This window comes from Pavona decussata, unplaced genomic scaffold (genome assembly GCF_977016875.1).
Source record: "Pavona decussata unplaced genomic scaffold, jaPavDecu1.1 SCAFFOLD_91, whole genome shotgun sequence".
NCBI classification, from domain to species: Eukaryota; Metazoa; Cnidaria; class Anthozoa; order Scleractinia; family Agariciidae; genus Pavona; species Pavona decussata.
Window position 1 is genome coordinate 677,501 of NW_028145508.1, and position 26,894 is coordinate 704,394.

Genomic DNA, 26,894 nt, shown 5'->3' on the forward strand with positions numbered 1-26,894 from the left:
TTCTTGGATCATGTTAACTGTAGGTAGTGTCGGTCGACACTATCGGTCGAGATACTCGGCCGATATATCGGTCGACACTCGGTCGATATGTCGACCGCGATTCGACTGGGTGTCGGTCGAGCATCGGCCGATATATCGACGGGTGTGTGTGTTGACCGATACGTTTTTAGTCTCGTCGACACTCGGCCGATACCTTATCGATACTTTACCGATAGTCTGCCGATACCTTACCGATAGTCTGCTGATACCTTACCGATACTCGGTCGATACTCGGCCATACGATTTTTAGTTTTGGAGTCAAGACTGAGCGCGCACGTGCAATTGAATTTTTCCGGTGTGTAATTTACGCTACATCAAAGATAGCTCGCCGATAGTTCACCGATAGTCTACCGATAGCTCGCCGACAGTTCACCGATAGCCTACCGATAGCTCACCGATAGGTCACCGATAGTTTACCGATAGATCACCGACACTATCGGCCGATAAATAGACGCTCAAAAGGCCGAGTATCAGCCGAGTGTTGGTCGAATGTCAGCCGAGTGTCGGTCGATATGTCAACCGATACTGAACCGACATTCGACCGACACTCGGCCGATATGTCAACCGAGTGTGGACCGCTACTCGGCCGATATATCGGTCGATACATCGACCGATAGTGTCGACCGACCCTACCTACAGTAAACATGATCCAAAAAAAGTGGGAAATGTGTTCTGTTTATGATCACGTTTGACAATTGTCAAATACCGTGACATCTCACGCATAATCTAATCAAGTGTGAGCTAACACCAATTTGATGTTATTCCTGCCCAAAGCGTCACTCAACTAAATCTTCCAGGGAAGTTCTACCTCGAAGAGTTAGGATAGTTTCATCGAGCTTATCCAAAAAGAAAAAAGAAAAAACCAAAAAAGAAGATGAAATAAAGAAAAACCGAGAAAAACCCGCTGTGGAACTTTATTAGCAAAAATACCGAGTCATCTTTGACTTCGAGCGTGGCTCATGCAAACGCATTTTAATGGCTCAAGTTAGAGTTTGCTGATTTTGGGAGAACAGATGTTTGGCTTAAAAAATATCAAGAAATTTTTGGAAAGGAACGCCGCACCTCTGAGAAAAACAGTTTCGAAATTGCCTCACATTTGGCCCAAGAGATTTTCGCGATCGCAAGGAAATTGCAAAATTCCATAAGAAGAAGAAGCACGTGCACATAAAAAACAACCCAAAAGACATCTTAACATATTTCAAATTAAACCGTGTTTAATACATACTGTCACTCGATGAATGAAACTATACAAAAAATAATCTGACAGAGAGGATAATTGAGAATCTAGTAGTTTGTTGGAAAGTTTCTTCATTAAATTACTACTACAATGTAATCTACAGTGTGAAATAGGCTACTAAGCTGACTTGAATTAACAGGCCTATTTTAAACCAACTTGTAAGGCAGAAGTGACGTCAAATTTCATCATCGGAATAAAACAACTTACACTAAAAACGTCACTGGATCCTGTTAAACGAACTCATCTGCCAGAATTTTTTTATAGATCTTTCTACTTCAAAGCTGTATCTCTCTTTACCTTTGTTTGAATCCCTTGAAATTGTCATCAAAGTCCTCGTTATTTAATATAAATTTATCTCAAAAGCCTCGAGTAATCAGTGCCATTTTAACGCAGAGATACGTAAGCCCATCACTAACTCAGTGTTTGTCAAGGTTGCGTTAAATTGGCATTCACAAACGGCTTATTTACAAATTGGGTGAGACTCGAGTTATAACTTTTCTTTTCTCGAAGGTTTTCAGTTCATAATCTTCACTGCGTTTACACATTTGGCCATGGTCTGAGAAGCACGGCTAATGGCATCTGTCATGTAGAAATCCTTCAGTTCCAGAATGCTGGGTTGTAGTGGTTTGTTGGGAAGCTGCGCTTTTGAACTCTGAAAAAGAATGAAGAATGTTTGAAGGCTTTCAAAATAAAACGCACCAAATCTCTCGCATTTCTCTTGCTTTCCAAATAATCTGTTAATGCAGGTCTCAATCAAAATTTTACTAGCAAAACAAAAGATCTGTAGTATGAACATGTTTGCTACGGGCGAGGTAACTAAAGCTAGGGGCCGTTACGTTTAATTAAAGTCTTCTACAAAAATACTTGAGAAGCAGTTTTCAATTGAGTGCCGAAAGTAGTTTCGCCTTTGCTTTGGATTTGCATTACTACACTCTGTGATTGGTTAACAAAACTCGCGCCACTTTCTAAACCAATGGGAATCCAAACCAAAACCAATCGTGTTTTGGCCGCACGCGTTTTCCCGCGCTTGGCGCCAGTTACATGTATTTGCTTCGAATTCTGATTGGCTCGTTGTGTTGTTTGCATCTGTTACGATTGGCCAGAGTAATAACTTTGGTTTTTCTTTTACGACACTCAATTGGAAACCGCACAAAACAGTTTGAATTCTTCTATTACCTGCATCAAACCCAAAGCCAAATTGAAGAAGTTCGCCTCCTCTACATCACCATAACGCGTCAAGTTCGGAGAAACTTCAGAAAGCCTTCGCCTGATTTCTTCCAAGTTGTCATAGGGAAGGGTTTTGCCAGCAATCTGTTGACGGGGACAAAAAGAGCAAATTACCAATAGTTAATTGTTCACTAGACATAATGGTAGACCGTGCGTTCCACTCCCTGAATGACCTTTTGTATAGTCATTACTTTTACATGCGTTCAGGCAGCGTAAGGTTTAAGTGACAATAGTTTGTAAATTAAGGCGAACAAAAGTTTTGTAAGGTTTTAAACCAGTCTGACGCAAGATACGTTAACCCGTGTATAAGCACGCGATAACATACATGTAGCTCATATCTGGGGAAAGAAATTATACTGTTGAAGGAACTTGAAGGAGCGTGCAAGCCACAATCAAGTTCCAACGGCTTTAACCTGTTTTTATCTTCACCGATAAACAAGCAAGGAAAACAAATAAATGACAGCAAGCTAAGTCTACTTAGACTTCGGAAAAGAGACTAATCTGGACTTAGAGAGTCATACTTTTGCTATTGACAAGACGCTTTCAGCAGGTATACAATTTCGAGAACAGGGGTTTGTTTTTGGGGGGATGTTAGTGTAGGCCTCCTCTTGTTCACGAGAACAACCGAACACCCAATGAACACCAAGATTTTAGAGAATGCAAAGCAAGGTGGTGAATATTTAACAATGGGAATTATTCCTATTCAAGTGGTGAGTAAAATAATACAGAAATAATGCGATTTTTTTCCCAACAACATTTGGCCTTTTGTACATGAGCTTACCTCTGATAGCGCTCTGATGATCTTCCAATCATCTCTTGCGTACACGGGTGGTGTGACAGCCCTTCTCGTCTGCTGTGCCCTCCCCTCTGTGTTCACGTAAGTAGCGGTCTTCTCGGTGTACGCGGCGCCAGGAAGGATGACGTCAGCCACGTGCGCACCATGATCACCATGGTGACCTGAAAATGGATTATTTGGAGGGGGGGGGGGGGGAGTTATTCGCGGAAGGTTGTTCAGTGTAGTTGGATATGTCCAATGAGAAGAAAACGTAAGGGGTCTAACATGTTATATATCAAACGGTATGCTTCAGACTTTAAACCATGAAACCAACACGGACGTGCATGTATCATGGTCAATCATATTTTTCACAATAACTGTCCAAATTCCCGCGCGCTGATTGGCTCGTAGCTATTGTCTATAAGAGTACAGACAATAAAAATTACGTCAGATATAACGCACGTGCTTTCTTAACGCAAATTAAAACCAATTCCGCTCGTACTTTTTCCATGTTATTGTAAAAAACAAATCGACGGCAGTTTTCTATGGTCTATACTCTTACAGACCATAAAATAACGTCAAATAATGTTCAAAACTCAAGTGGAACCACGAGCCGCAGGCTGTAGTTCATTACCGGCAACGTCGAGAGAAATTAATTATCTCTATCACCTGATGAGATCTGAGTTTCATTTTTAAGTACAGGGGAGTATTAGAGATAACCATGTCAAGTTGGCAAGTATAGTAGGAAATGAATCATAGGACTGCAGTGCACAAAAAGGAAAAAAGAATGCATGCAAATCGCATCCAAGGAGAATTGAAAAAAAAAAAAAAAAAGAAAACCCATACCTTGATAAACAATGAAACAATCTTTAGGAAGGTCCCCCCGCTTCACCAGGCCAGCATCCTGTTCAAATTAAATGAAAATAACTCTCTTCGTTATACGAAACAGCATTTCAGAGCGACTAGAAACACACTTGTAAAACGCTTGGATCTGTTATTAGGTTGCTTACCCAATAAGCAACCAATATTAACCCTGACCGCCCAAAACTGTGCTTAATATTTGACTGGCATATTAATTTTACACTTGGAATAAGAAACCGTGTCAGGCTGAAATTCTCACTTCCACACCACTCAAGTAAAGGGAAAAAACTCCACTCATGCAACACACAATAAATGTAACTTACAGCACCAAGCAGAAACAGAAGCTTGGGTTTCTCTGTCATGTTGCTAATTCCTGGTTTGTATCCTATGTCAAGAGCTGCCACTTGGCTGGCAACCTAACAACAATATGAAAATGAGAAAAAGATTGGCCGAAGCAATACAAGGCAACAAAAAAACCCAGTTTACTTAACAATTAGATTACGAGCTCAAAATTTCTATCCCGTGATAGTTGATGAGGGTGAAGCTGAATCAACTGTCACGCATAGAAATTTAGAGTGAATTATCTAACAAGACAAGACAGAGCTATAGACAGATTCATGTCTTTATTGAACAATAAAAAAATAGGTCACGTCATGCACTACTCACTCTACTCACAATCTACAACAGAATAGATAGTGAGTAGTGTAGCCAATTAAGAGTAAGAGAACAGCATTCCTAATAGAACACTAGTAGATTTATACTAAATACAATGTACTATTTGAACACACCTTTACACATTACAGGCACGTATGGTGTTACATACCCTATGCAATACATTAAGGACCTTCCAGTCTTTTTCAACCTTCTTAGATTTCTTCAACTTAAGTGACATGTCAGCTACTATCTGATGGATGGCTGTACCCTCCTGTCCCTGTAGAACTGTGTTACCCACTATAATCATTGGACGCTCGGCATTCGCCAAAGCCTGCAGAGAAAAATGACACAGGTACATGTACTGCAAATAACAAGAGACATCTTGACATAACATGACATAACATGACTATGACATGAGGAACTTTGTAGCTCGTAGAGGAGCAATAGTTTGGAACACGTTGGTTCCTCAACTCAATGAAGATATAGACAATGTTAAGAAATATGCGATTATGGCAAGACGGTCAAAGACTCTGCTACACCTAGATTTCGACTGTATCTCCCCTCAAACATTAACCAGAAGGGAGGAAGATTTTAAGTATAATTAGTGTTAATGATTAGCTGACACTAGAATACCACCTTGTACTTTAGAATTTTAAGCTTTTATCGTTTTAGACTTGTATGTAGTAAGTACCTAATTGATTTTAGCTGGTGTATATCCTATTTATTTTCTAATTCATTAGTTATCTCATTTAATTATTTAGACACGACCCCACAAGCGAAGCGTCGCTTTAATACTTATCGTGTATAAATAAAGATTATTGATTGATTGATGATTGATGATTGAGTTCTTAAACATTTTGGCAAGTACATCAATGTATCCATCAACTCAAAACTTCAGTATCCCCTCTCCCTCTGAACAGCAATACCCTACTACTTGGACAGTGAGAAATTTGATCTTGGCCTGGGAGGTTAGGCAAATTAACTCTTTGGTCTGCTGCAAAATGTGGTTGAAAAGCCTTTGGCCCCACCAGGGGTGGGGTGGGGGGTTGAACAACCAATCTTCCAAAGCTCAAATACACAGAAGGGAGATGTTGAAGTTTTGAATTGATCAGCAAATAAGTTTCATCAGAATTTAAGTCTACTGATTCTGTTACCTTACCTTTGAAAATGCATGGTTTCCTGACACAATATCCTTGAGAGTGCTTGCTGTATCCCCAAGATGCTAAAAAATGTGGGTGAGAATTAGTCACTAATGATATGAATACAGATATATGAAGCCTCTCCGACCAGTGTAGCTCCCAAAATGAAAATATTAAATGGAAAGTACTGCCACAGAGCCAGCATGTATTTGGCATGAATGCTACTATTGAATCACCTGGCCAAGTCAGTCACAGCCTTCATCTGGATATACTGGTAAAATTGTAATCAAGAGCAACAAGCAAGGGGTGGGGGGAGGGGGCTGGCAGACTATTCAAGGCAAGCCACAGGAATATTCACATATTTTGGGGTATGGCACCTTTGGCTTTCATCCTGTATGGGAGCACCTTCACCTAACTTCTTTGTGCCAAATGGAACATAAGACCTGACTGGAGTGACTACAAGGGAACTTCCTTTGATCTCAAACTTATTAATAATTCATCAAGAGAAAACAAATAAAATCATTTCTGTGACCGTGGTTTAGATGTATGTTCCTAATTACCATAAAATTTTGCAAACTTTAGCCTTGAATTTTTCCAGGAATTTTTGATTATTTGAGAAGCCATATCAAACACTCAAAAGTGTGTTTCATCAGATATCCAAACACCTCAAAGTCGTTCAAACAAACCTCGGCTCCGCCTTGTTTTTTCAGTGTTTGGATATCTGATGAAACATGTTTTCTCGTGTTTGATATAATATTACATAAAATACAACTGAGTAAGGTTGTTAAAGTGATCAAAAAGATCATACAGTGTAAACTGAGAGAGTTTTTTACAGTACCTCATAAGTGTATGTGAGATCTACTTTAGTGCCAACCATTCCAACTTGGAGGTCATTGTGCATCCATCTACAAAATGATCCAGAATCAACATGTCAATTATCTTGGTTTGCAGAAGAAAGTAATTTTGATCTCACTGCCAAGGGCATAATATGCATTGGTGATTTTTTACCTGGTCTATCCTTAACAATGATAGACAAAAGGAGTTTCCTTACGCTTTACGAATGCGTGCATTCACCAGTGGAGCTTCGTATCTAGGATTAGCACCAACTATCAACAAAACATCTGCATCCTAAGAAGAAAATAAAAAATGTGTGATGTGTGAGCAACATCTAAACCCATTTTTACAATTAAAATACTGACAAGAACTTGTACAACTACATATTAGACTGGGAGAATGGGAAGCTAGTCCTGAACATTTCTGCACAACTCATGCACATTAATTTTTCCAGGTGATAAATCTCTGCATTGTACATTCTTGTTCTAAATATCTCTGCATTGGTCAGTTCACCACACTCATAGATAATGACAAGAAGGCCTCATGCAACACTGTCAGCAACAATGTTGAGACTCTTGTAATCTGCTAACCTTTATACACACTGTACTTTCTTATAAGGATTTTTGTTGTGATATGATTCAAACATTCATTTTTATACATTAGCATTATGAAACTTCAAATGAATGAGAATTTACATGTAGAGTCACTGTTAAGAATAGTCTCCCATGCAGCTGTTATTTGTCGCATCACGTCATGCAATGTTCCTTTCCAAAAATAACGGGGAGGAGTGTTACACTGTAATTGCACGCCAACCCAAATAACAGCAGCGTAGGAGACTCGTTCTCAGACTATGTTGAGAATTATTAAAAAAGATGAGAATCTATCTCTCGCACCTCAATGCCTGCTATGGTGCTGTTCATGATGTAACTGGATCTGAAGTCGGTTCTGAAAGAGACCAAAGTCATTAAACAATGTGCAATAAAATCTTATCTTGGATTACTCTATTCCACACAATGTCAATGTCTGCAATTAAGGCTGAGTGCTATAAAAGGGGAACAGTGCAGATGGGATGGTGCAGTGGTGACAGTACTCCTCTCCCACCAGTGTGGCCCGGGTTTGATTCCCGGTGTTGATGCCATATGTGGGTTGAGTTTGTTGTTGGTTCTTGTCCCTGCTTTGAGGGTTGTTCACTGGGTACTCCGGTTTTCCTCCCTCCACAAAAACTAACATATTTTCCAAATTCCATTTCGACCTGGAAATAGTGCACAAATAGCCACTCTGTGGATGTGCCACTGAAATTCCCATTATTTATTTATTCATCCATTCATTTATTTATTTATTTTGTTAGTTTATTTATTATTATTATTATTATTATTATTATTATTATTATTATTATTATTATTATTATTATTATTATTATTATTATTATTAAAAGTCATAAATCCAACAAAGCTACAGGTAGAGCATTAACTCAACACTTCACACCCCCCTGTACCACACACTAATGTTACTAACCCTGTGCCATCAGATGGGAAACCTTCTTCAGTATACAGCCCTTCACTGTCAAGACTGTTGAGCAAGTCTTTCAAAGCTACAAGAGCTTCAGCATCAGCAAATCCACCAGCTACTGCTGCTATCTCATTACCATTAAGATGAGTCAGTTTCTGGGCGACTTCTACCAAGGCTTCTTCCCACGAGCATGGGACTAAGTTGCCACTGCCATCTTTCATCAATGGTTTGGTGAGACGCTGACGTTTCAGGCCATCATAGGAAAATCTATTTTGAAAGATGTTATCCATTGAGTAGTGCTAACAACATGGTTGGCTACAACCACATCACATTATTGTACAGCAGAGAGATGGCCAAGATTAACCTCAATGAAAATAAATTGGTTTCAAAATTAACAAAATTTAAATCAAGAGGAGAATATTTCATTAGAACCACCAAATTCTCTAAATCGGTAAAGTTGATAAGAGGTGCATATTTGTATAAACTGGGTAATACATCATACAAAAGGAATTTAAAACAATGAGACCAAAGAATTGAAGTGTCAATGAATACTTTATTGTCCAGATAAAGGTACATGTACAAAGAATCAATAGAAGCTACAGCTGTAAGAAGCATTTTCAACCTTTGGATGGGATGCCAGTGCAATAATTTATAATTGCAATTTTGTGACTTTTTCCCCATGGTTTTTTGTTGCCGATTTACATACCTTGGTTGAAAAAGATACTAAGAAACACCTTCTCTTGTAAAGAAACAACTTTCATGTAGCAGGATGCAAAAACCATCCCACTTAAACTTACATTTAGTCGAACACAATCTTCTCACTATTTCACTTACCTTGTCTTATCTGAAATCCACTCCTCATTTATATCCTAAATGGAAAAAAAAATTCCTTTCAAAATAATGCAGTGCATTTGGTATGCTGTGGTATGAAACTGAGATCCAATCAACTGAATCCCTATTCTTTGATTTCTCATATGCCATTTATCATTTTAACACATTCTTACAAAAAATAATGCCCATAAAATGGTTGTCATCTAGTGGGAGAGGAATAGGACTGTTGAAGCTCTTTATACCACTGAGGTAGGAAAAGGATGATGATGAAGAAAAAGGAGACGAAGATAAAGACAAAGACGAAGACGATGATGATGACAAAGACAAAGAAGAAGAAGAACAACAACAACAACAACCACCACAACACAAAATGTTTCCGCTACCATAGAAATAAGTTGTCATTATGTACATAAAATTATACAGTGTACAGTGTACCTCATTCATCCTTGGTAAAACTCTCATAACTTCACCACAGCGTGTATTGACAACAATATTGCTTCCAACTGCATCCATCACATCCACAGAGTCAGTTCTCCTACAATAATAGATAACATTAATCTAACTATTCAGTAAAACAGTTATTAAAGTGTCAATATTTACTTAAAACCATTTAATGTCTGGTAAAATGTGTCAGCAATTTTGATCCCCAATACAATTCTCATTAACCAATTTTGTTTTTTAGGAATTTCTATTCAAAGTACACATGTAGGTACATATACAAAACAATATATAAACACAAGGAAGCTATTTGACCACTGACTTTCAAGGAAGCTATTTGATTACTGACTTTCTTTAGATGCTTGAACATGTAATCAGTAACAACAGGTCCAAAAAAAATACCTTAGTTCCCAAGGTCTCGATGTAAATGCATAAGGTTTAGATGTCAATGCCCCTACTGGACACAAATCTGAAAAAGAAAAGAAAATTAATTGACATTTTTTTCTATAATTGTGACACAGGGAGTGCTTTAAAAATGAGAAGGTAAGCTGAAACATTTATTTAAGCTAAAAATTCTGCTCAAAACTGGGGGCGTGAATTATCTGCAAGATTAAGTTTATCCAAAACAAAATCTGTATGCACAGGTGTATTTCTAGGAATCATTCCTTTAAAGACAAATGTGAAGTCCAATTGGAAATGTGTAAGGTGAGTGCTTTGCACTGAAAACTTGACATACCAATGACGTTTCCTGACAGCTCTGATTTAAACATTTTCTCGACATATGTTCCGACTTGCATGTCGTTTCCTCTCCCTGTTGTACCAAGGTCATCAACACCAGCTATCTCACTTGCAAATCTAAAGTGAAAACAGGATTTCAGTTTCAGAACATAATTTTCTCACATAGAAGGTGTTTAGTCTTGAGACTCAAGGCAAAATAAAAAGAGTTGATTACAAGGTCATTGTTATCCTATACCTGTCACTATATTTTAATCACTATAAGATGGTAACAAAAACCAATTCCTTTTTCCCCTCACCTGATGCATCTCGTGCAATGAATACAGCGAGTCATTATGGTTTTAACCAGTGGTCCAACATTTTTGTCTTCAACAGCCCTTTGGAATATTATTAAAGAAAAGAACATCATATGGTTGAAATGAGGCAAGCACTATAAAATTGTGATACAAATGTTACTGATAAAAATCATGTATTTAAAAGAACTTGAAGGAAGTCATAGGCATGGAATGAAGAAGAAATCTTAGTCCCTAATGGAGTTGAATGTGCGACCTTCCGCACAATAGAACATCCTTCATTGTTGAGTTATGGTATGAATCAGTGGGAATCCATTCATGGAAACATAATGCTAATTTCTATACTGGTGACATGCTAAAAACTGCACCTGTACCTTTCTTAATTTTCTTTTTGTCATAATGATGGAAATCATGACAAAAATGTGTGTGACCATAAAGATAACCCAATTAAGTTTAATTAAGTTTTGACAATCTGTCTTTTGTAACAGGCAAATTTTGTAATGTACCTTTTTCCTGAAAATTTATTGTCCACAAATCTGCTTCTGTCACTACCAAAAGCCATGGACTGGTCCTGCAGGTCACACTCGCCACCCTGATCACAGATGGGGCAGTCTAAAGGGTGATTGACCAGCAGAAACTCCATCACTCCCTCCCTGGTGACAACACAAATTTAGAGACAACATTACTTTGATTCCAGATACCTCAAGCAAGTGGGAGAGACAACACTTTTGAGTGAATGAAATGATGGTGTTGTATAGAGTTTAAACAAAATAACAGGTGCCAAATGACAGCTGTATCTGAGCAATCTTATTTTATGCTGTTGTAGCACTTGAAAACTCTGTGCTGCATAGCTGTTGAGCATGTGGGAGAGGAAGTACATGCATATCCAGTGTTCGTATGTGGGCCTGTTTAAAAGCCACCATACAAAGCAGTCAGAGGTGATTTCAGTAGACCCCAGTGTTCAATTACTACTCAGTCTCAAAGCTTCAAAGAAACTCTTCTAAAGGTGGTCAAGAGGTAAAACAGAGGGGAACTCATTTTGTTTAACGATGCAACACAGACTTAAACTTTACATCAAGATGATTGAGGCCTTAGAGAAAATCCTCTCCACATACAACTACAGCGATGTACAGTACAAAAGTACAAATTGCATACAACAAACAACCATGATCAATGCAAATGATTTAATCAACTCATATCTGTGAATTTATGTATTCGTTGTGGTTTAAATTTAGTTTTGGTTTGAAATTGAATTGTTTTTCTTCACCTTTGTTCCAGCTAGATCATGAAAATGAGCCTGAGGCAAAGGGCAATAATATCACACTGGTTTGACAACCATTAAACTACACACAAACTGAGAGCCCAGCATATGATTACCTGGCTTTCCTAGACATTGGTGAGTCTGTCTTGATCTTCATTCCTTTCATAACAGGCATTGCACAAGAGGCAACAGGCTAATGTTAGGAAAGGAAGAAAAGAAGGTATGGAGGGTTCTTAATAAGGTTTTCACCAGCAACACCTGCTACATGGTACGTGTTCAGCTAAGAACACTGACCACCAAAACAACTTTATAAGGCACCCCACCTCTACTATCTACTAACTTCCATGTACACCCCTTCTATATGTCCCTTCTTTATGTCATAAATTAAACAAGATGCCTATACTGGCATTTGCGCGAGATGCATTTATTCCAATAATATTGTATGCTTCGCAGATTTATAAAACTATCCTTGCCAATGGAATAGTTTGAGTCACGACGATCGCGTTACGTTGTTTCCCTTGTGTTACGCAACTCAGGCTCTCCGGAAATTTTTGAAATTCCATTATGATAACGTAAGCTTCTCAATGACCTCTTTTCAGTCTCGCATTGTGGTCTAAGACTGTCAAACAAAGCACAATTCCTTGGCCAGGAACTCTCCAATTTCCACTGTTTTAAATGTCGAGTGCTTCTTAGAGGTTATTCTTTCGATTTACCGTTTCAAAATGGTGAAATTTCCATTTGAAAACGGCACACTTGAGTCCATAACATGTTAACAATATGGCTCCACCAATTAAATCCAAGATTAATGAATAAATCAAATTATGCTTTGACATCACAAAAGTAGGGGTGAGTGGGTCCCCTCTCGCGCGATATACGCAACAAGAATGGATTTTGATTGGCCTGCTTTTGTTGCAGACAATCAGAACAATACATCCCAAGTAGGAGAGAGGAGAGTTTAATGAAGAAATTAATGTACCGATTTGTGGCTACGACGAAGAAATGAAAGAAATCAACCTGTTTTTAGACACGGTATGCCCCTTCAGGGCATCCCGCGTAATAATCCCTCTGGGGGGTTAATAAAGCTTTCATAGTGACAGACGATTAAACTTATGGTACAGCATGTTCATTCATGTTCATTCATGTGCAGTACAGGTTAAAAGTAAGATTACAGTCTCTTTCAAGTGTTAATCCTCGACTCAATCATCAATACTCTAAACTCATGGGAATCAAGTATCGAGGCAATGATGAATCAAGTTGAGAATCGAGTCTTGTGACACTAAAAGAAATAATGAGCTGGTCGCTTAACCGATTCCTCAATAAACTTAATGCACAAAACAATTGACCTTCCTCTGGACTATTCCTTCCGATACACAAGGTCAACTTACTTTTTAACAAGTACTATACATGCCTAGTCTGTACACAAAACCATTTCATAGTTTGTGATTACAGTACATTTTACCGCTGTAGATTTTAATCACAAAGCTAGCCAGTGTAACTTACAAACATAACAAAGAATTGACCAACCTTGATAGATCTCTCCACTTCCACCAGACACATGCGACAGTTTCCAGCCACTGAGAGTCTGTCATGATAGCAGAATCTTGGAATTTCCATCCCTGCCATAGCACAGGCCTGGGCCAAGAAAGTACAAAACATATATTTAATGGTTATTTGCCAAAGGGGAAGTAAATCTTGATTAATATCTACTATATTGAAGACTATAGCGTATTAACAAAATTTTGGAAACAGAATTGTTTTGTGCTACTGTTTACAAACATTTCCACATAATTTTGAGGTCTTTAAATCAAGACTGTTTTAACTAGCATGTTGAGAGATGATTACCAGATGTATCATGTGGTTTTACAAGCCAGTGGTTACTAATAACAATAAGAAACTGAAAACTATTTTTACCTGTAGCACTGTTATTCCTGGATCAACCAACAGACTCTTGTCATTTACAAACACTTCAATTTTCTCAGGAGCTGGAGCAGCGGTTGCATAATTTTGAGCTGAAATGAATAAATAAGTTATGATGATTGTAAAAATACATTTGTACTGTTTGCATTTTCTCATGGACACAACCACATCAATAAGATTATGCTGTTCCACGTACAATATGGTTGTTGACATCAAAACTGTACAATCAGTATTATCACTCATCCTTAATTTAACTGCCAGGCATAGGTGAGGGAGGGGGGGGGGGGGGGAGGAAAGCAATTATCTGGGTGTGATGAGATTTTTTTTTTTTTTTTTTTACCTTTTAAGTGTATTTTCTAGCAAAGTTACAAAGAATTTTATTGCCCCTTTTAACCATCCTTAAATGCCCTGCAATGAGGCATTTGAACAAATAAACCTCAGGTAGGTTAAAATGCTCTGCTCTAAACCCAATTTTTACGACGTATTGACCTTAACATTATACATGTACATGTTCTATATCGATCAGTACAAATATAGCAATTAAATCGTGTATAAATGCCCCGAAGTAATACTACTGTGCATTTCATATGTTTACAAATGGCATTTCACATGCCTATCAATCGGTATGCCCCTGTACAAGTACAAAGTGTATCTCCAAGGATCGATGCATCAATATGCACCTTCAATTCAGAGCTCTAAAAAGCTGGTCCTACCTGCAACTTGCAAAGTGGGTGTTAACCCTTTGAAGGGCTTAACTCTGGCCGCCGTTGACAGAGTCAGCCTCCACATTTTGAAAAAACCTAGAACAATTTCATAGTTATTAGCAACAAAACAACTACGGACGTATTGGAATCGAATTTACAAGTTATGTAAGCGTCTCAACGTGTGAAGATATCAAAATAATACCACCCATTAGCTGAGACAATGGATTGAGCGTAATTACTACTAACGTTCAAGCCTCTTATGGACGAAAAAGATTTCCAACGGGCCCAAAATAACCCGCGATCTTCAACAACAACCTACTTCAATTTTCCAAGATGGCGACCTCTCCGTTACATACGGGCATTCAAAGTGTTTGCCACGGACGGCTCAGAATGTCAGCGGCTTACATAAGGAAACGGTAAGTTCTTCATGAAATACCTATCAAAAAGAAGGCCGCCATCTTATTTTGCATTGGATTTGAGTCTTGTTGGTGAGTTCCTAGCCTTTATAACTTGAAGTACTTAGAAAGAACATGCTTAACATTACTATAGAATACTCCATAAAAGGTAGTCTGCAATACAGGTCATTTTTGATAGTCGGGAGCTGATATGCTTTTTGTGGAAAGGTAAAATAGAACGACCACTCACGTGCTACTAATAATGCATCCCAGTAGACCGCGGCAACCCCGAATTCTTTTGGCCGTCTGCTGCTGTTCAAATTTGATCACGGGGTCACTATTTTGCCATCCGAGAGTGCTACAGAGTGTACCTCGTGATCATGTTTTAGTGTACCACATGATCAGCTTTTGAAGTGAGCATCGCCAAAGAAAATGATGGTATCAGCTTAGGGCAGAAGCTGTCAGCCAGGGAAGGCGCTAAGTGCAGAAATTAGAAGGCTAATTATTGAAGAAATCTTTAAAAAGGGGAGGTGATGTTTTTACTGGGTGTTTCCAAGGCTTGTTTGATCAAGTTGCTCCTGCAGAAGAACAGCAGTGCAAAAGATACAGCCACAGAACGTCGAAACGGGCAGTCTAGAGGATCGGTAGAAAGGCGGGAATAACCCACGGCATCTTCAAGAGCAAGATCTAGAGCTGATAGAAATTAACCTTCTTTACCACATCTCAAACTTTTAGAAGCGATCAACCGACATTATTTTATTCCTGGCGGAACGTCCAAATCTTTGATTGGGCGCACAGTTCGATAAAGCTTGGAGGGCCTCAACAAGGCGCAACGGACAGTAAACAGTTCAAGATAAGGACTTATGCTCTCTGTTAAATTTTGTAATATATCCACTGCAAATTTCAAAGAATGCAGTTCTTCGAGTGCATTTCCTCCTAGGTAAATTCAAGTTCAATTTAATGTGCACTTCGTGATCTTAATACAGCTTGGTTTATAATACAGATTCCTGTGATTACGATACAGGAAATACCAAGCTGGGGCTTAAAGGTGCCTATAGAATATGAGCAAATTACCATGTCCACTGTAAAGTTGCTAGATTTTTTTCCCAGTTTTTTGTGCAGTTTTCGCGCACCAAATTGCTGTCACGCCAAGAGCTAAAAATACCTACTTTGACATGCCGCCAGTGAAATATGACCTTAATGAAAATTTTCCCGTTTGTTGAAAACTTTACAGTCACAGATTAAAAAATAATATGTGTACCGGAAGCTCGTGCACTGTAATAATAATCTGAAAACCATATAATGGAAGTATGAATAAAAACTAACGTAATCTTCAATTTCTATCCAAAACACGCTTTTGCGACAAGAAAAGTAACCCTCCCTTCAATCATGATCACGTGGTACGCCCAAAAGGTGATCCCATGGTACCCAAATCAGTGATCCCGTGATCAAATTTGAACTGCAACAGATGGCCTAAGAAAATCTGCGTTGCCGCGGTCTACTGGGATGCATAATAAATTTTACTGGCCATTACAGTGGAATCTCAATTTTACGATATGGCAAGGGGACAGCAAAATCATACGGTTAAATCGAGATATCGCTGTAAACGAACTCCCGATTTATAAATAACTTTTGCCAGGACACAGAATGCTGATCGTTAAATCGGAAATATTGTTGGATGGACAATCGTAAAATTGGGGTTTCACTGTATGATGTTAATGATTTTACATTTACATTTACATGTTATTTGGCCAGTAAAATCATCAGACATCACACCAACCATAAAAATAAATAAAATTAGTAAATAAATAAATACAGATTATATTATCAATATATAAAACAATGATGTAAAAGTCATGAAACAAGAAATATGAGTGATAGGAACCGACGTTTCGGTTCCGAATTTGCATAACATAGCGGCAAGCTAATTACTTAAATACTTTCGCACGAAGAGAATCGGACTGCACATTCAATGTTGGTTTAAGCTCTTGAATATACAACATTTCATTTAAGTAATTAGCTTGCCGCTATGTTATGCAAATTTGCCTCAACTTAGCCTTTACAAACCGCTTTTTACCATTAATTATGTACCTTGATAATGGCGCAAGATGCACCGAAGCGTCGGTTCCTATCACTCATATTTCTTGTTTCATGTATTTCTAAATCATTTCTTTTAAGATGTAAAAGTCAAACAAAGAAAACTATATAAACTGCTGTATATACTAATACTTAGAAAGCTTATAACCTATGTTTAAAAATTTCCAAAGAAGTCGACGAAACAATTTCCTCTGGGAGGCAGTTCCAGTCTGCTGTAGTTTTTGGGAAAAATGAAAATTTGAAAGTGCCTTTATTTGCATATGGCATGCAAAATTTAAATCTTTATTTATTCATTGAAAAAATCAGATTTAGCAGACGTGAGTCTGAAATAAAAATACGATCAGTATCCTTTACAGGGTGGTGGGGTAGGGGGTCTTCATGATCAAAAAATGAAAATCACATGCCTTTGACTCAAGTGAATTTATTTACTTTTACCACTACTAAAAAACTCCTTTTGGTATTGAATTAATAAATTGCATTGTTTGGCATTGTGTTGTAGAGAAGTTGGCAGCTGTACACCAAAGGATATGGTTCAAGTTGTTTTGGTGTAAATTAATAAGACCTACCTTTGGCACAAAGAACAGATCACAGCAGGTTTTGCTTCTCTTGTTTGTGCAGCCACAAGTCTGATCAGCCATCCACATCATTAACTTGGCTTTTCTGCAGTTCTATCATGTGGAATCGGTTTGCCGTAAACCTAGGCAAAAGTGTTTTCCAAAATGCTGCTCCTACTTCACAGCATAGTTTTCCATCATTCACCGGCCTGTTTCTCCGCGCCTTCTCCACAAGTATGGTATCTGAAGGAAGAACACATTATTCGTTTGTGAGAGTGCCTCGTAGCATGCCCAATATTCCCGTCCCAAGCTCCCTCAAAGATGGCACAGTACGAAGGCACCGAGGACGCTCAGGAAGAAATGACACAGGACAAGTTGTCATCCGGCATCGTGGTGGAGGTCACGCCCAAACGTACCGTATTGTTGATTTTGTGAGGGCGCCTGAGTTGAAACAAAATGAACAGCCAACATTTGTAAAGGATAAAGTCCTGCACATAGGTTATGACCCATGCCGTTCAGGAAGAATTGCTCTGGTTGCAGGGAACGGAAGCAACAAAATGAAGATTATCACAGCCCCCCATGAGTTGAAGGTTGGAGATGTTATGACAGCATCAAGAGGAAAGCCAGAGTCGATTGCCAGGTTAAACCCGGGAGATGCTTATCCCCTGGAGCACTTACCCATTGGTTCTTTGGTACATAACGTGGAACTAAAACCAGGAAGGGGCGCACAGCTTGTGCGAGCTGCGGGCACTTGTGCACAGCTTGTGCATAAGACCGACACTTTTGCTAGATTGAAACTTCCATCAAAAGAAGAAAAAGATGTACCGCTGAGGTGCCTTGCAACTTTAGGGAGAGTTTCTAACATTGATCATAAGAACCGAGTTATTGGCAAGGCAGGGAGAAACCGGTGGCTCAATAGACGACCTAAAGGTCAAACAGGTCTAAACCGTACTCACTGGAAGAAGAAAAGGGTCTGAATTGTTTTAGGTTTAACAGCTACATGTACATGTCTGTCTTGCTTTGATTTGAACCAGGGGACTCAGGACAGTAAAATGGCCATTCAGAGTGACTAAACGTTTGGCTAATAGTGCTTCATTGCAAAATTCAACGAATTTCAGACATTTCCCTGGCAAAAGTTTGAAAATAAATCACTTGAAATTTACTATTCAACTGCATTCTCTGGAATGTTAATACTGAAGAATTTTAGAGATAATGGCTGCAAATTGTGCTTTTTAAAATATTGAAAGTGATGTGAAGGAAATCATTAAATATGCTAAGTTAGCCAGAAGTACTTTATTAGAGTACAGATTGCTTGCACATCTGGAAAGTCACACTGGCAAGTTGTTGTCTGCAAATAAAGAATCGTTGTTTCTAGACTTGAAAATAGTCATTTTGAGAACCACTCTAAACTCATTTTGGTTTGATTTTGCATTTAAGCGTGATCAATGTGTATCAATGTTTATTGAGTGTATTAAAGCACTGCGAGTAGTACCTTATTTTTGTTAGGGATAATCACAGGTACCGCAAGCTCTATAAGGGATATAGGTGGTGACCTTTTCGTGAGTCTTGTAAATTGAGCGTCACGGCGAGCATTGCGTAATGGCGAAATTATAAGGATTTGTATGAGCAAAAAACGATTCCTACTTCAATCTAAAAAACATAACAAATTTTCAATAAAAAATATCCCTCTCTATAGATCTCTATATCTCTATATTGGAATATATAGAGAGAAAAGCGATGGAACTAAAAATCACTGAAATCGCTCTAAATCGCTCCAAAAACCACATAGGAGAAGGGACAACAAACAAGGGAGTTCAGGTAAGGATAAGATAAGATAAGCAAGACTGCGTCAGTAAGTCAGGTACATGTACCTCCTGGAGCTCGTGAATTCTCTGTGAGTTAACCACTCGGTTGTCCAAGGAGAAAGATGCTGACTGTGTCCTTGTTACATTGCAATTGTTCTCTTGAAGAGTGTTGTTTGTAACTGATAAGATAAGTATGTTCATTTCTTATTATATTTAATATAAACATTTGAAAATCTTGAATTCTTTTTATAAAATTAAATTCATATCTTTCTTCAGTAGAATAAGATTAAATTTAGTTAAACATCTAAACGAGTCATCGAAACGTAGTGGAAAACTTCTTTCGCTTATTTTTATCTAGACTGTTCCTATTTTTCCGTGGGATTCTCGAGACCGGTACGCTTTAGCCTGCTTAGCAAGCGTTTCCGTGCTGTTTCGGAGCAAAGAAAGACCGAGGAACGATATTCTCGGTTTTGGCCGCGCGAGAAATGAAACGAGAGCCAAAAAATGCTTACTCGCGCCATTTTTCGCGCGGTCCTTGCTCGGAAACAGCACGGAAACGCTTGCTACGCAGGCTAGGTACGCTTCGATGGAGCGCCAAGGTGGTTTTTAAAAGCGAGTGCGGTCTGGGGAGAGTGTCTAAACTACCGAGGGGAGGGGAGCGGAGTTGGGAGGCGGCTTCCCCTCCCTCACTATACTAACACCCACTCTCGCTCCCCTCGGTAGTTTAGACACTCTACCCAGATCGCGCTCGCTTTTAAAAACCAAGATGGCGGCGGTTCCACCGAAGCGTACCGGTCTCGAGAATCCCACGGAAAATTAGGGGGACTGTGAACAGCCTAATGTTTATCATTAGATGTTTCTTCAGTAGAGGAATGAAAAAATCACGGAAAACAAATTTTCCTTTTTCTGCATGATTAATTACAAGACGTTTCACATCTGTTTCATACCAAGTAAAGGTCTCTTCCCGGCATGCACTCCCGGGAGGTTTTCTTTTGTTCAAAATGAAATGCGCTGCCTACGGCTTTGTCCTGTGTTGGAGCGACCTCCACCGTTTGCAACGTCTTACATAGTTGGTCGAGAGAACAAAAAAAGGAACAACGGAACAATGTTCCCAACCCTAAAAAAACAATACAGCTGCAGGTTATCAGGGCCCAGTCATAAAAGAGCTTTTGAAAGGTGTAGGTCCTCTGTTTGACTGAGTTGTATGAATAATAAAAACAGAATCATTATTTTTTAACATCTCAAAAACAAAAAGAAAAATTTCGCTCGCCCGATATGGGACTTGAACCCATGACCCTCAGATTAAAAGTCTGATGCTCTACCGACTGAGCTAACCGGGCTCGCTTGATACTATCATCGGAAGAGCTACTACCACTGTGTAAATCGGTCATATTTCTGGATTTTCTTTTATGTTACTCGGCATTATTTGTTAACTAAGGTTCTTCAGAACTTTGTCAACGTTCTAATCAGCAGGATTATGTCGAGTTCACTATATTCTTCATCAACTGCAGCAACTACAGCTATACAACTATTTAGTTGCACGTTATACGCCAGTTAGTTGTACGTGGCAGTGACCAACTCGAAAGCCTAAGCTCCTTTGGTCACTGCGCACATTTTACTTTTCACATTTATGTAATTTAATGCTGTCTTTATGTTACTTTTCTTATATACTGTAATTTCCTTTTGTTGTAAACCATTGAAATAGTGCATAATAATAAAAACCTTAAAACCGCATCCTACAACAAGACTGCGCCAGTAAGGCAGGTACCTCTTGGAGCTCGTGAATTCTCTGTGAGTTAACCCCTCGGTTGTCCGAGGAGAAAGATCTGAAAGATGCTGACGGTGTCCTTGTAGAATTGTTCTCTTGAAGAGTGTTATTTGCACACACATTCTCACTGTTGTTTTGTACAGTGTTTCTTGCATCTGCGCAGATATTAAAAGTGTTGAGTAGAACTGAGTAATAGTTACGGTCTCGAAAATTCACGTATCTTAAGCCCATGGTGAATAGGATTATCAGGCCCGTAGCAGGTGGAGGGGCAGAGGGGGCTTGAGCCCCCCCCCCCCCCCCCAAGAATTTTTGGAAGTTACAAAACAAGTTGCCAAAAAGTAAATAATTAAACCAAATTAATGTGCAGCAATCAGTCTTGAACTCTGACGCTGCAAATACCTTTTCACAACCCTTCAAAAATGTGTTTACTACCTGTCAGTTTCCTTCGCTAACAGTTTGTTTTTATATACAACAACAACACAGGTACTCCTACCTTGTAAATCGGCAATAAGGACAAAAATGGATCGAAATCAACAAATCTTAAGCCCTAAAAGCTGTTGAAATAAACTACTTGTTTTCTAAGACAAACGTCCTTAGACCTCCTTAGTGTATAACAATTTAGTGTTCGCGCGTTGTCGAAAGACACACAAATATGTCCCCTCAAGAGCCAGAGAAAAAATTCTCCCACAGTCGGATTCTTACTGTCAAGCTCAAGCCAAATTTTAAAAGAGAAAGAAAAATTTGTCGTCGTTTGTTTACGTCCTCCTTCAATCGTGAAATTAGGAAACTTCACATGGTAGTGCACGAAAAAGAAACGGCAAAATAATGTACCAAAAAGTGTGATGCAGGTGCAAAGTTATTGTTTTACTTAGTAAATCTACTGGTTGTTTTTTCTTTTTTTTGATATTCTCGTTGCATCTTAAATTCCCTAATCAGTCTTTTTTTTTGGGTGACGCGGGGGGGGGGGGGGGGTGTACTTTTGTTTAACCATTTTGCTAAGCCCCCTCAGTTGCTACGGGCCTGATTATGAAATGCTGAAACGCTTAAATGTTATTCATTTACGAATGTCACTGTTACTTGAAAATTCCTGGTGATTCGCACTTTAAATTTAAATAACTGATAACATAAGCATGTCGTTAAATTATTTTATTTTTTAACCTCTCAAAAGACAAAAATAAAACTTTCGCTCGCCCGATATGGGACTTGAACCCATGACCCTCAGATTAAAAGTCTGATGCTCTACCGACTGAGCTAACCGGGCTCGCTTGTTATTATCATCAGAAAAGCTAGTATCCACTGTCTCTAAGGTGTAAATCGCTCATGTTTCTCAGGATTTTATTTTATTTTAGTAGGCGTTATTTGTTAAATAAGGTTCTTCTGAACTTTGCCAACGTTTTAATCAGCATGGCTATGTCGAGTTCATTGTATTCTTTATCAGCTGTAGTATATCCTACAGCTAGATTGTGTGAATTTTCTTTTTATGAAATGAAATTCATATCTTTATTCAGCAGAGAAACGAAAACTTCACGGAAAGTAAATTTTGCTTTTACTGAATGAATAATTACAAGATCTTTCATACCTGTTTCATACTAAGTAAAGGTTTCGTCCCGGCACTCCTAGGAAGTTTTATTTTGATCTTTAATGCGCTGCCTGCACCGTTTGCAAAGTCTTACATGATTGGTCGAGAGAACAGAAGAACAAACAACAGAACAATACTCCCAGCCCTAAAAAAAAACAATGCAGCTGCAGGTTATAAGGGTCAAGTGATAATAGGGCTTTTGAAGGGTGCAGGTCTTCTGTTTGACTGAGCTGTCTGTGTGATTAATAAAATCAGAAACATTTTTTAACCACTCAAAAACAAAAATAAAACTTTCGCTCGCCCGATATGGGACTTGAACCCATGACCCTCAGATTAAAAGTCTGATGCTCTACCGACTGAGCTAACCGGGCTCGCTTGCTATTATCATCGGAAAAGCTACTAACCGCTGTCTCTATGGTGTAAATCGGTCATGTTTCTCAGGATTATATTGTATTTTATTTGTCATTATTTGTTAACTGGGGTTCTTCAGAACTTTGCCAACGTTGTAATCAGCAGAGTTATGTCGAGTTCACTGTATTCTTTATCAGCTGCAGCATATCCTGCGTCAGTAAAAGGCAGGTACCTCCTGGACCCGGGGGGGGGGGGGGTACTCCCTATAATGGCCTATACGGAAAGACTCGGCCCGAAAGGGGAACCTTTTTCACGCTTCAGGTATATGAAAGGGTAGGGATTTCACGAGTCGAAGTATATGAAAGGGTAGGGAAATCTGTCATTTAGGTATCTAAAAGGGCCTTTCATTATTTTCCAACGGAAGGTATACGAAAAGGGGTACCTTTTCTGCCAAAAATGGTATATAAAAGGGTTATGGGTCGGACCTCAGGGCAGAGCCTCCTCGTATTAATTTTTTTTAGTACCCCCCCCCCCCCCCCCCGGGCTCTTGGAACTCTTGCATTATTTGTGAGTTAACCCCTCGGTTGTCCGAGGAAAAAGATGCTGGCAGTTTCCTTGTTGCATTGGAATTGCTCTCTTGAAGAGTGTTGTTTGTACATATGTTCTCACTTACTGAGTAAGATAAGCAGGTTGCTTCTTATTTTACATGTTTTTATACATATTTTTATATCTTGAAGTTTATTTTTATGAAATGAAATTCATATCTTTATTCAGCAGAGGAATGAAAACTTCACAGAAAACAAATTTTCCTTTTTCTGCATGAATAATTACAAGACGTTTCATACCTGTTTCATACCAAGTAAAGGTTTCTTCCCGGCATGCACTCTCGGGAAGTTTTCTTTCGTTCGAAATGAAATGCGCTGCCTACGGCTTCTTTGTTCTGTGTTGGAGCGACCTGCACCGTTTGCAACGTCTTACATAGTTAATCGAGAGAACAAAACAAGGAACAACGGAACAATGTTCCCAGCCTTAAAAGACAATGCAGCTGCAGGTTATCAGGGTCCAGTGAAAATAGAGCTTTTGCGGCTTTTGAAAGGTGCAGGTCTTCTAGGATCGACTGAGCTGTATGATTGTAAAATCAGAATCATTATTTTTTAACCTCTCAAGAACAATAATAAAAATTTCACTCGCCCGATATGGGACTTGAACCCATGACCCTCAGATTAAAAGTCTGATGCTCTACCGACTGAGCTAACCGGGCTCGCTTGTTATTATCATCAGAAAAGCTAGTATCCACTGTCTCTAAGGTGTAAATCGCTCATGTTTCTCAGGATTTTATTTTATTTTAGTAGGCGTTATTTGTTAAATAAGGTTCTTCTGAACTTTGCCAACGTTTTAATCAGCATGGCTATGTCGAGTTCATTGTATTCTTTATCAGCTGTAGTATATCCTACAGCTAGATTGTGTGAATTTTCTTTTTATGAAATGAAATTCATATCTTTATTCAGCAGAGAAACGAAAACTTCACGGAAAGTAAATTTTGCTTTTACTGAATGAATAATTACAAGATCTTTCATACCTGTTTCATACTAAGTAAAGGTTTCGTCCCGGCACTCCTAGGAAGTTTTATTTTGATCTTTAATGCGCTGCCTGCACCGTTTGCAAAGTCTTACATGATTGGTCGAGAGAACAGAAGAACAAACAACAGAACAATACTCCCAGCCCTAAAAAAAAACAATGCAGCTGCAGGTTATAAGGGTCAAGTGATAATAGGGCTTTTGAAGGGTGCAGGTCTTCTGTTTGACTGAGCTGTCTGTGTGATTAATAAAATCAGAAACATTTTTTAACCACTCAAAAACAAAAATAAAACTTTCGCTCGCCCGATATGGGACTTGAACCCATGACCCTCAGATTAAAAGTCTGATGCTCTACCGACTGAGCTAACCGGGCTCGCTTGCTATTATCATCGGAAAAGCTACTAACCGCTGTCTCTATGGTGTAAATCGGTCATGTTTCTCAGGATTATATTGTATTTTATTTGTCATTATTTGTTAACTGGGGTTCTTCAGAACTTTGCCAACGTTGTAATCAGCAGAGTTATGTCGAGTTCACTGTATTCTTTATCAGCTGCAGCATATCCTGCGTCAGTAAAAGGCAGGTACCTCCTGGACCCGGGGGGGGGGGTACTCCCTATAATGGCCTATACGGAAAGACTCGGCCCGAAAGGGGAACCTTTTTCACGCTTCAGGTATATGAAAGGGTAGGGATTTCACGAGTCGAAGTATATGAAAGGGTAGGGAAATCTGTCATTTAGGTATCTAAAAGGGCCTTTCATTATTTTCCAACGGAAGGTATACGAAAAGGGGTACCTTTTCTGCCAAAAATGGTATATAAAAGGGTTATGGGTCGGACCTCAGGGCAGAGCCTCCTCGTATTAATTTTTTTTAGTACCCCCCCCCCCCCCCCCCGGGCTCTTGGAACTCTTGCATTATTTGTGAGTTAACCCCTCGGTTGTCCGAGGAAAAAGATGCTGGCAGTTTCCTTGTTGCATTGGAATTGCTCTCTTGAAGAGTGTTGTTTGTACATATGTTCTCACTTACTGAGTAAGATAAGCAGGTTGCTTCTTATTTTACATGTTTTTATACATATTTTTATATCTTGAAGTTTATTTTTATGAAATGAAATTCATATCTTTATTCAGCAGAGGAATGAAAACTTCACAGAAAACAAATTTTCCTTTTTCTGCATGAATAATTACAAGACGTTTCATACCTGTTTCATACCAAGTAAAGGTTTCTTCCCGGCATGCACTCTCGGGAAGTTTTCTTTCGTTCGAAATGAAATGCGCTGCCTACGGCTTCTTTGTTCTGTGTTGGAGCGACCTGCACCGTTTGCAACGTCTTACATAGTTAATCGAGAGAACAAAACAAGGAACAACGGAACAATGTTCCCAGCCTTAAAAGACAATGCAGCTGCAGGTTATCAGGGTCCAGTGAAAATAGAGCTTTTGCGGCTTTTGAAAGGTGCAGGTCTTCTAGGATCGACTGAGCTGTATGATTGTAAAATCAGAATCATTATTTTTTAACCTCTCAAGAACAATAATAAAAATTTCACTCGCCCGATATGGGACTTGAACCCATGACCCTCAGATTAAAAGTCTGATGCTCTACCGACTGAGCTAACCGGGCCCGCTTGAAAAGCTACTATCCAGTGTCTGTGTAAATCGGTCATATTTCTGGATTTTCTTTTATGTTACTCGGCATTATTTGTTCACTAAGGTTCCTCTGAACTTTGTCAACGTTCTAATCAGTAGGGTTATTTCGAGTTCACTGTATTCTTCATCAGCTACAGCATATCCTACAACAAGACTGCGTCAGTAAAAGGCAGGTACCTCCTGGAGCTCGTGAATTCTCTGTGAGTTAACCCCTCGGTTGTCCGAGGAGAAACATGCTGACGGTGTCCTTGTTACATTGGAATTGTCCCCTTGAAGAGTGTTGTTTGCACACACATTCTCACTGTCGTTTTGTCCAGTGTTTGTTGCATCTGCGCAGATATTAAAAGTGTTGAGTAGAACTGAGTAATAGTTACGGTCTCGAAAATTCCCGTATCTTAAGCCCATGGCGAAAAGGATTATAAACTAGACAGCTAACAGCGTGAAACGGACAAACGTTAAAATGTAATTCATTTACAAATGTCACTGTTGATTGAAAATTCCTGTTGATTCGCACTTAAATTTAAATAACTGATAAGATAAGCATGTTGCTGTCTTATTTTATTTATATATATTTTTATCTCTTTAATTTTCTTTTTATGAAATGAAATTCATATCTTGCTTCAGCAGGGGAATGAAAACTTCACGGGAAACAAATTTTGCTTTCTTCTGCTTGAAGA

The 26,894-nt window shown here is 38.9% G+C and overlaps 2 protein-coding genes and 6 non-coding genes across 8 annotated transcripts; 1 reads left to right on the forward strand and 7 right to left on the reverse strand.

Annotated features, from left to right (window-relative positions):
* Nucleotides 1-1,769: 1,769 nt before the first annotated feature.
* Nucleotides 1,770-14,799, reverse strand: LOC146474070 (NADH-ubiquinone oxidoreductase 75 kDa subunit, mitochondrial-like). Its single transcript, XM_085117345.1, has 22 exons — nt 14,701-14,799; nt 14,464-14,550; nt 13,745-13,842; nt 13,358-13,465; nt 11,950-12,026; nt 11,079-11,225; nt 10,579-10,656; nt 10,281-10,399; nt 9,947-10,013; nt 9,542-9,641; nt 9,110-9,144; nt 8,282-8,542; nt 7,660-7,711; nt 6,984-7,060; nt 6,771-6,837; nt 5,953-6,015; nt 4,963-5,124; nt 4,463-4,555; nt 4,125-4,182; nt 3,285-3,460; nt 2,453-2,587; nt 1,770-1,928 (listed from the first exon to the last, which is right to left on the reverse strand). The coding sequence occupies exons 2-22, from the start codon at nt 14,537-14,539 to the stop codon at nt 1,791-1,793; spliced, it is 2,187 nt and encodes a 728-aa protein (XP_084973471.1). The 5' UTR covers nt 14,540-14,550; nt 14,701-14,799; the 3' UTR covers nt 1,770-1,790.
* A 73-nt stretch (nt 14,800-14,872) lies between these two features.
* On the forward strand, nt 14,873-18,876 carry LOC146474071 (uncharacterized). The gene is made up of 2 exons (XM_085117347.1): nt 14,873-14,942; nt 17,446-18,876. The coding sequence occupies exon 2, from the start codon at nt 17,620-17,622 to the stop codon at nt 18,475-18,477; it is 858 nt and encodes a 285-aa protein (XP_084973473.1). The 5' UTR covers nt 14,873-14,942; nt 17,446-17,619; the 3' UTR covers nt 18,478-18,876.
* Nucleotides 18,877-20,572: 1,696 nt separating this feature from the next.
* Nucleotides 20,573-20,645, reverse strand: Trnak-uuu (transfer RNA lysine (anticodon UUU)). The gene has a single exon. It is a non-coding gene; the product is annotated as a tRNA-Lys (tRNA).
* A 1,616-nt stretch (nt 20,646-22,261) lies between these two features.
* Trnak-uuu (transfer RNA lysine (anticodon UUU)) lies at nt 22,262-22,334 on the reverse strand. The gene has a single exon. It is a non-coding gene; the product is annotated as a tRNA-Lys (tRNA).
* A 616-nt stretch (nt 22,335-22,950) lies between these two features.
* Nucleotides 22,951-23,023, reverse strand: Trnak-uuu (transfer RNA lysine (anticodon UUU)). The gene has a single exon. It is a non-coding gene; the product is annotated as a tRNA-Lys (tRNA).
* Nucleotides 23,024-24,191: 1,168 nt separating this feature from the next.
* Nucleotides 24,192-24,264, reverse strand: Trnak-uuu (transfer RNA lysine (anticodon UUU)). Its single transcript has one exon. It is a non-coding gene; the product is annotated as a tRNA-Lys (tRNA).
* A 616-nt stretch (nt 24,265-24,880) lies between these two features.
* Nucleotides 24,881-24,953, reverse strand: Trnak-uuu (transfer RNA lysine (anticodon UUU)). Its single transcript has one exon. It is a non-coding gene; the product is annotated as a tRNA-Lys (tRNA).
* A 1,165-nt stretch (nt 24,954-26,118) lies between these two features.
* Trnak-uuu (transfer RNA lysine (anticodon UUU)) lies at nt 26,119-26,191 on the reverse strand. The gene has a single exon. It is a non-coding gene; the product is annotated as a tRNA-Lys (tRNA).
* Between the last annotated feature and the right edge of the window lie 703 nt (nt 26,192-26,894).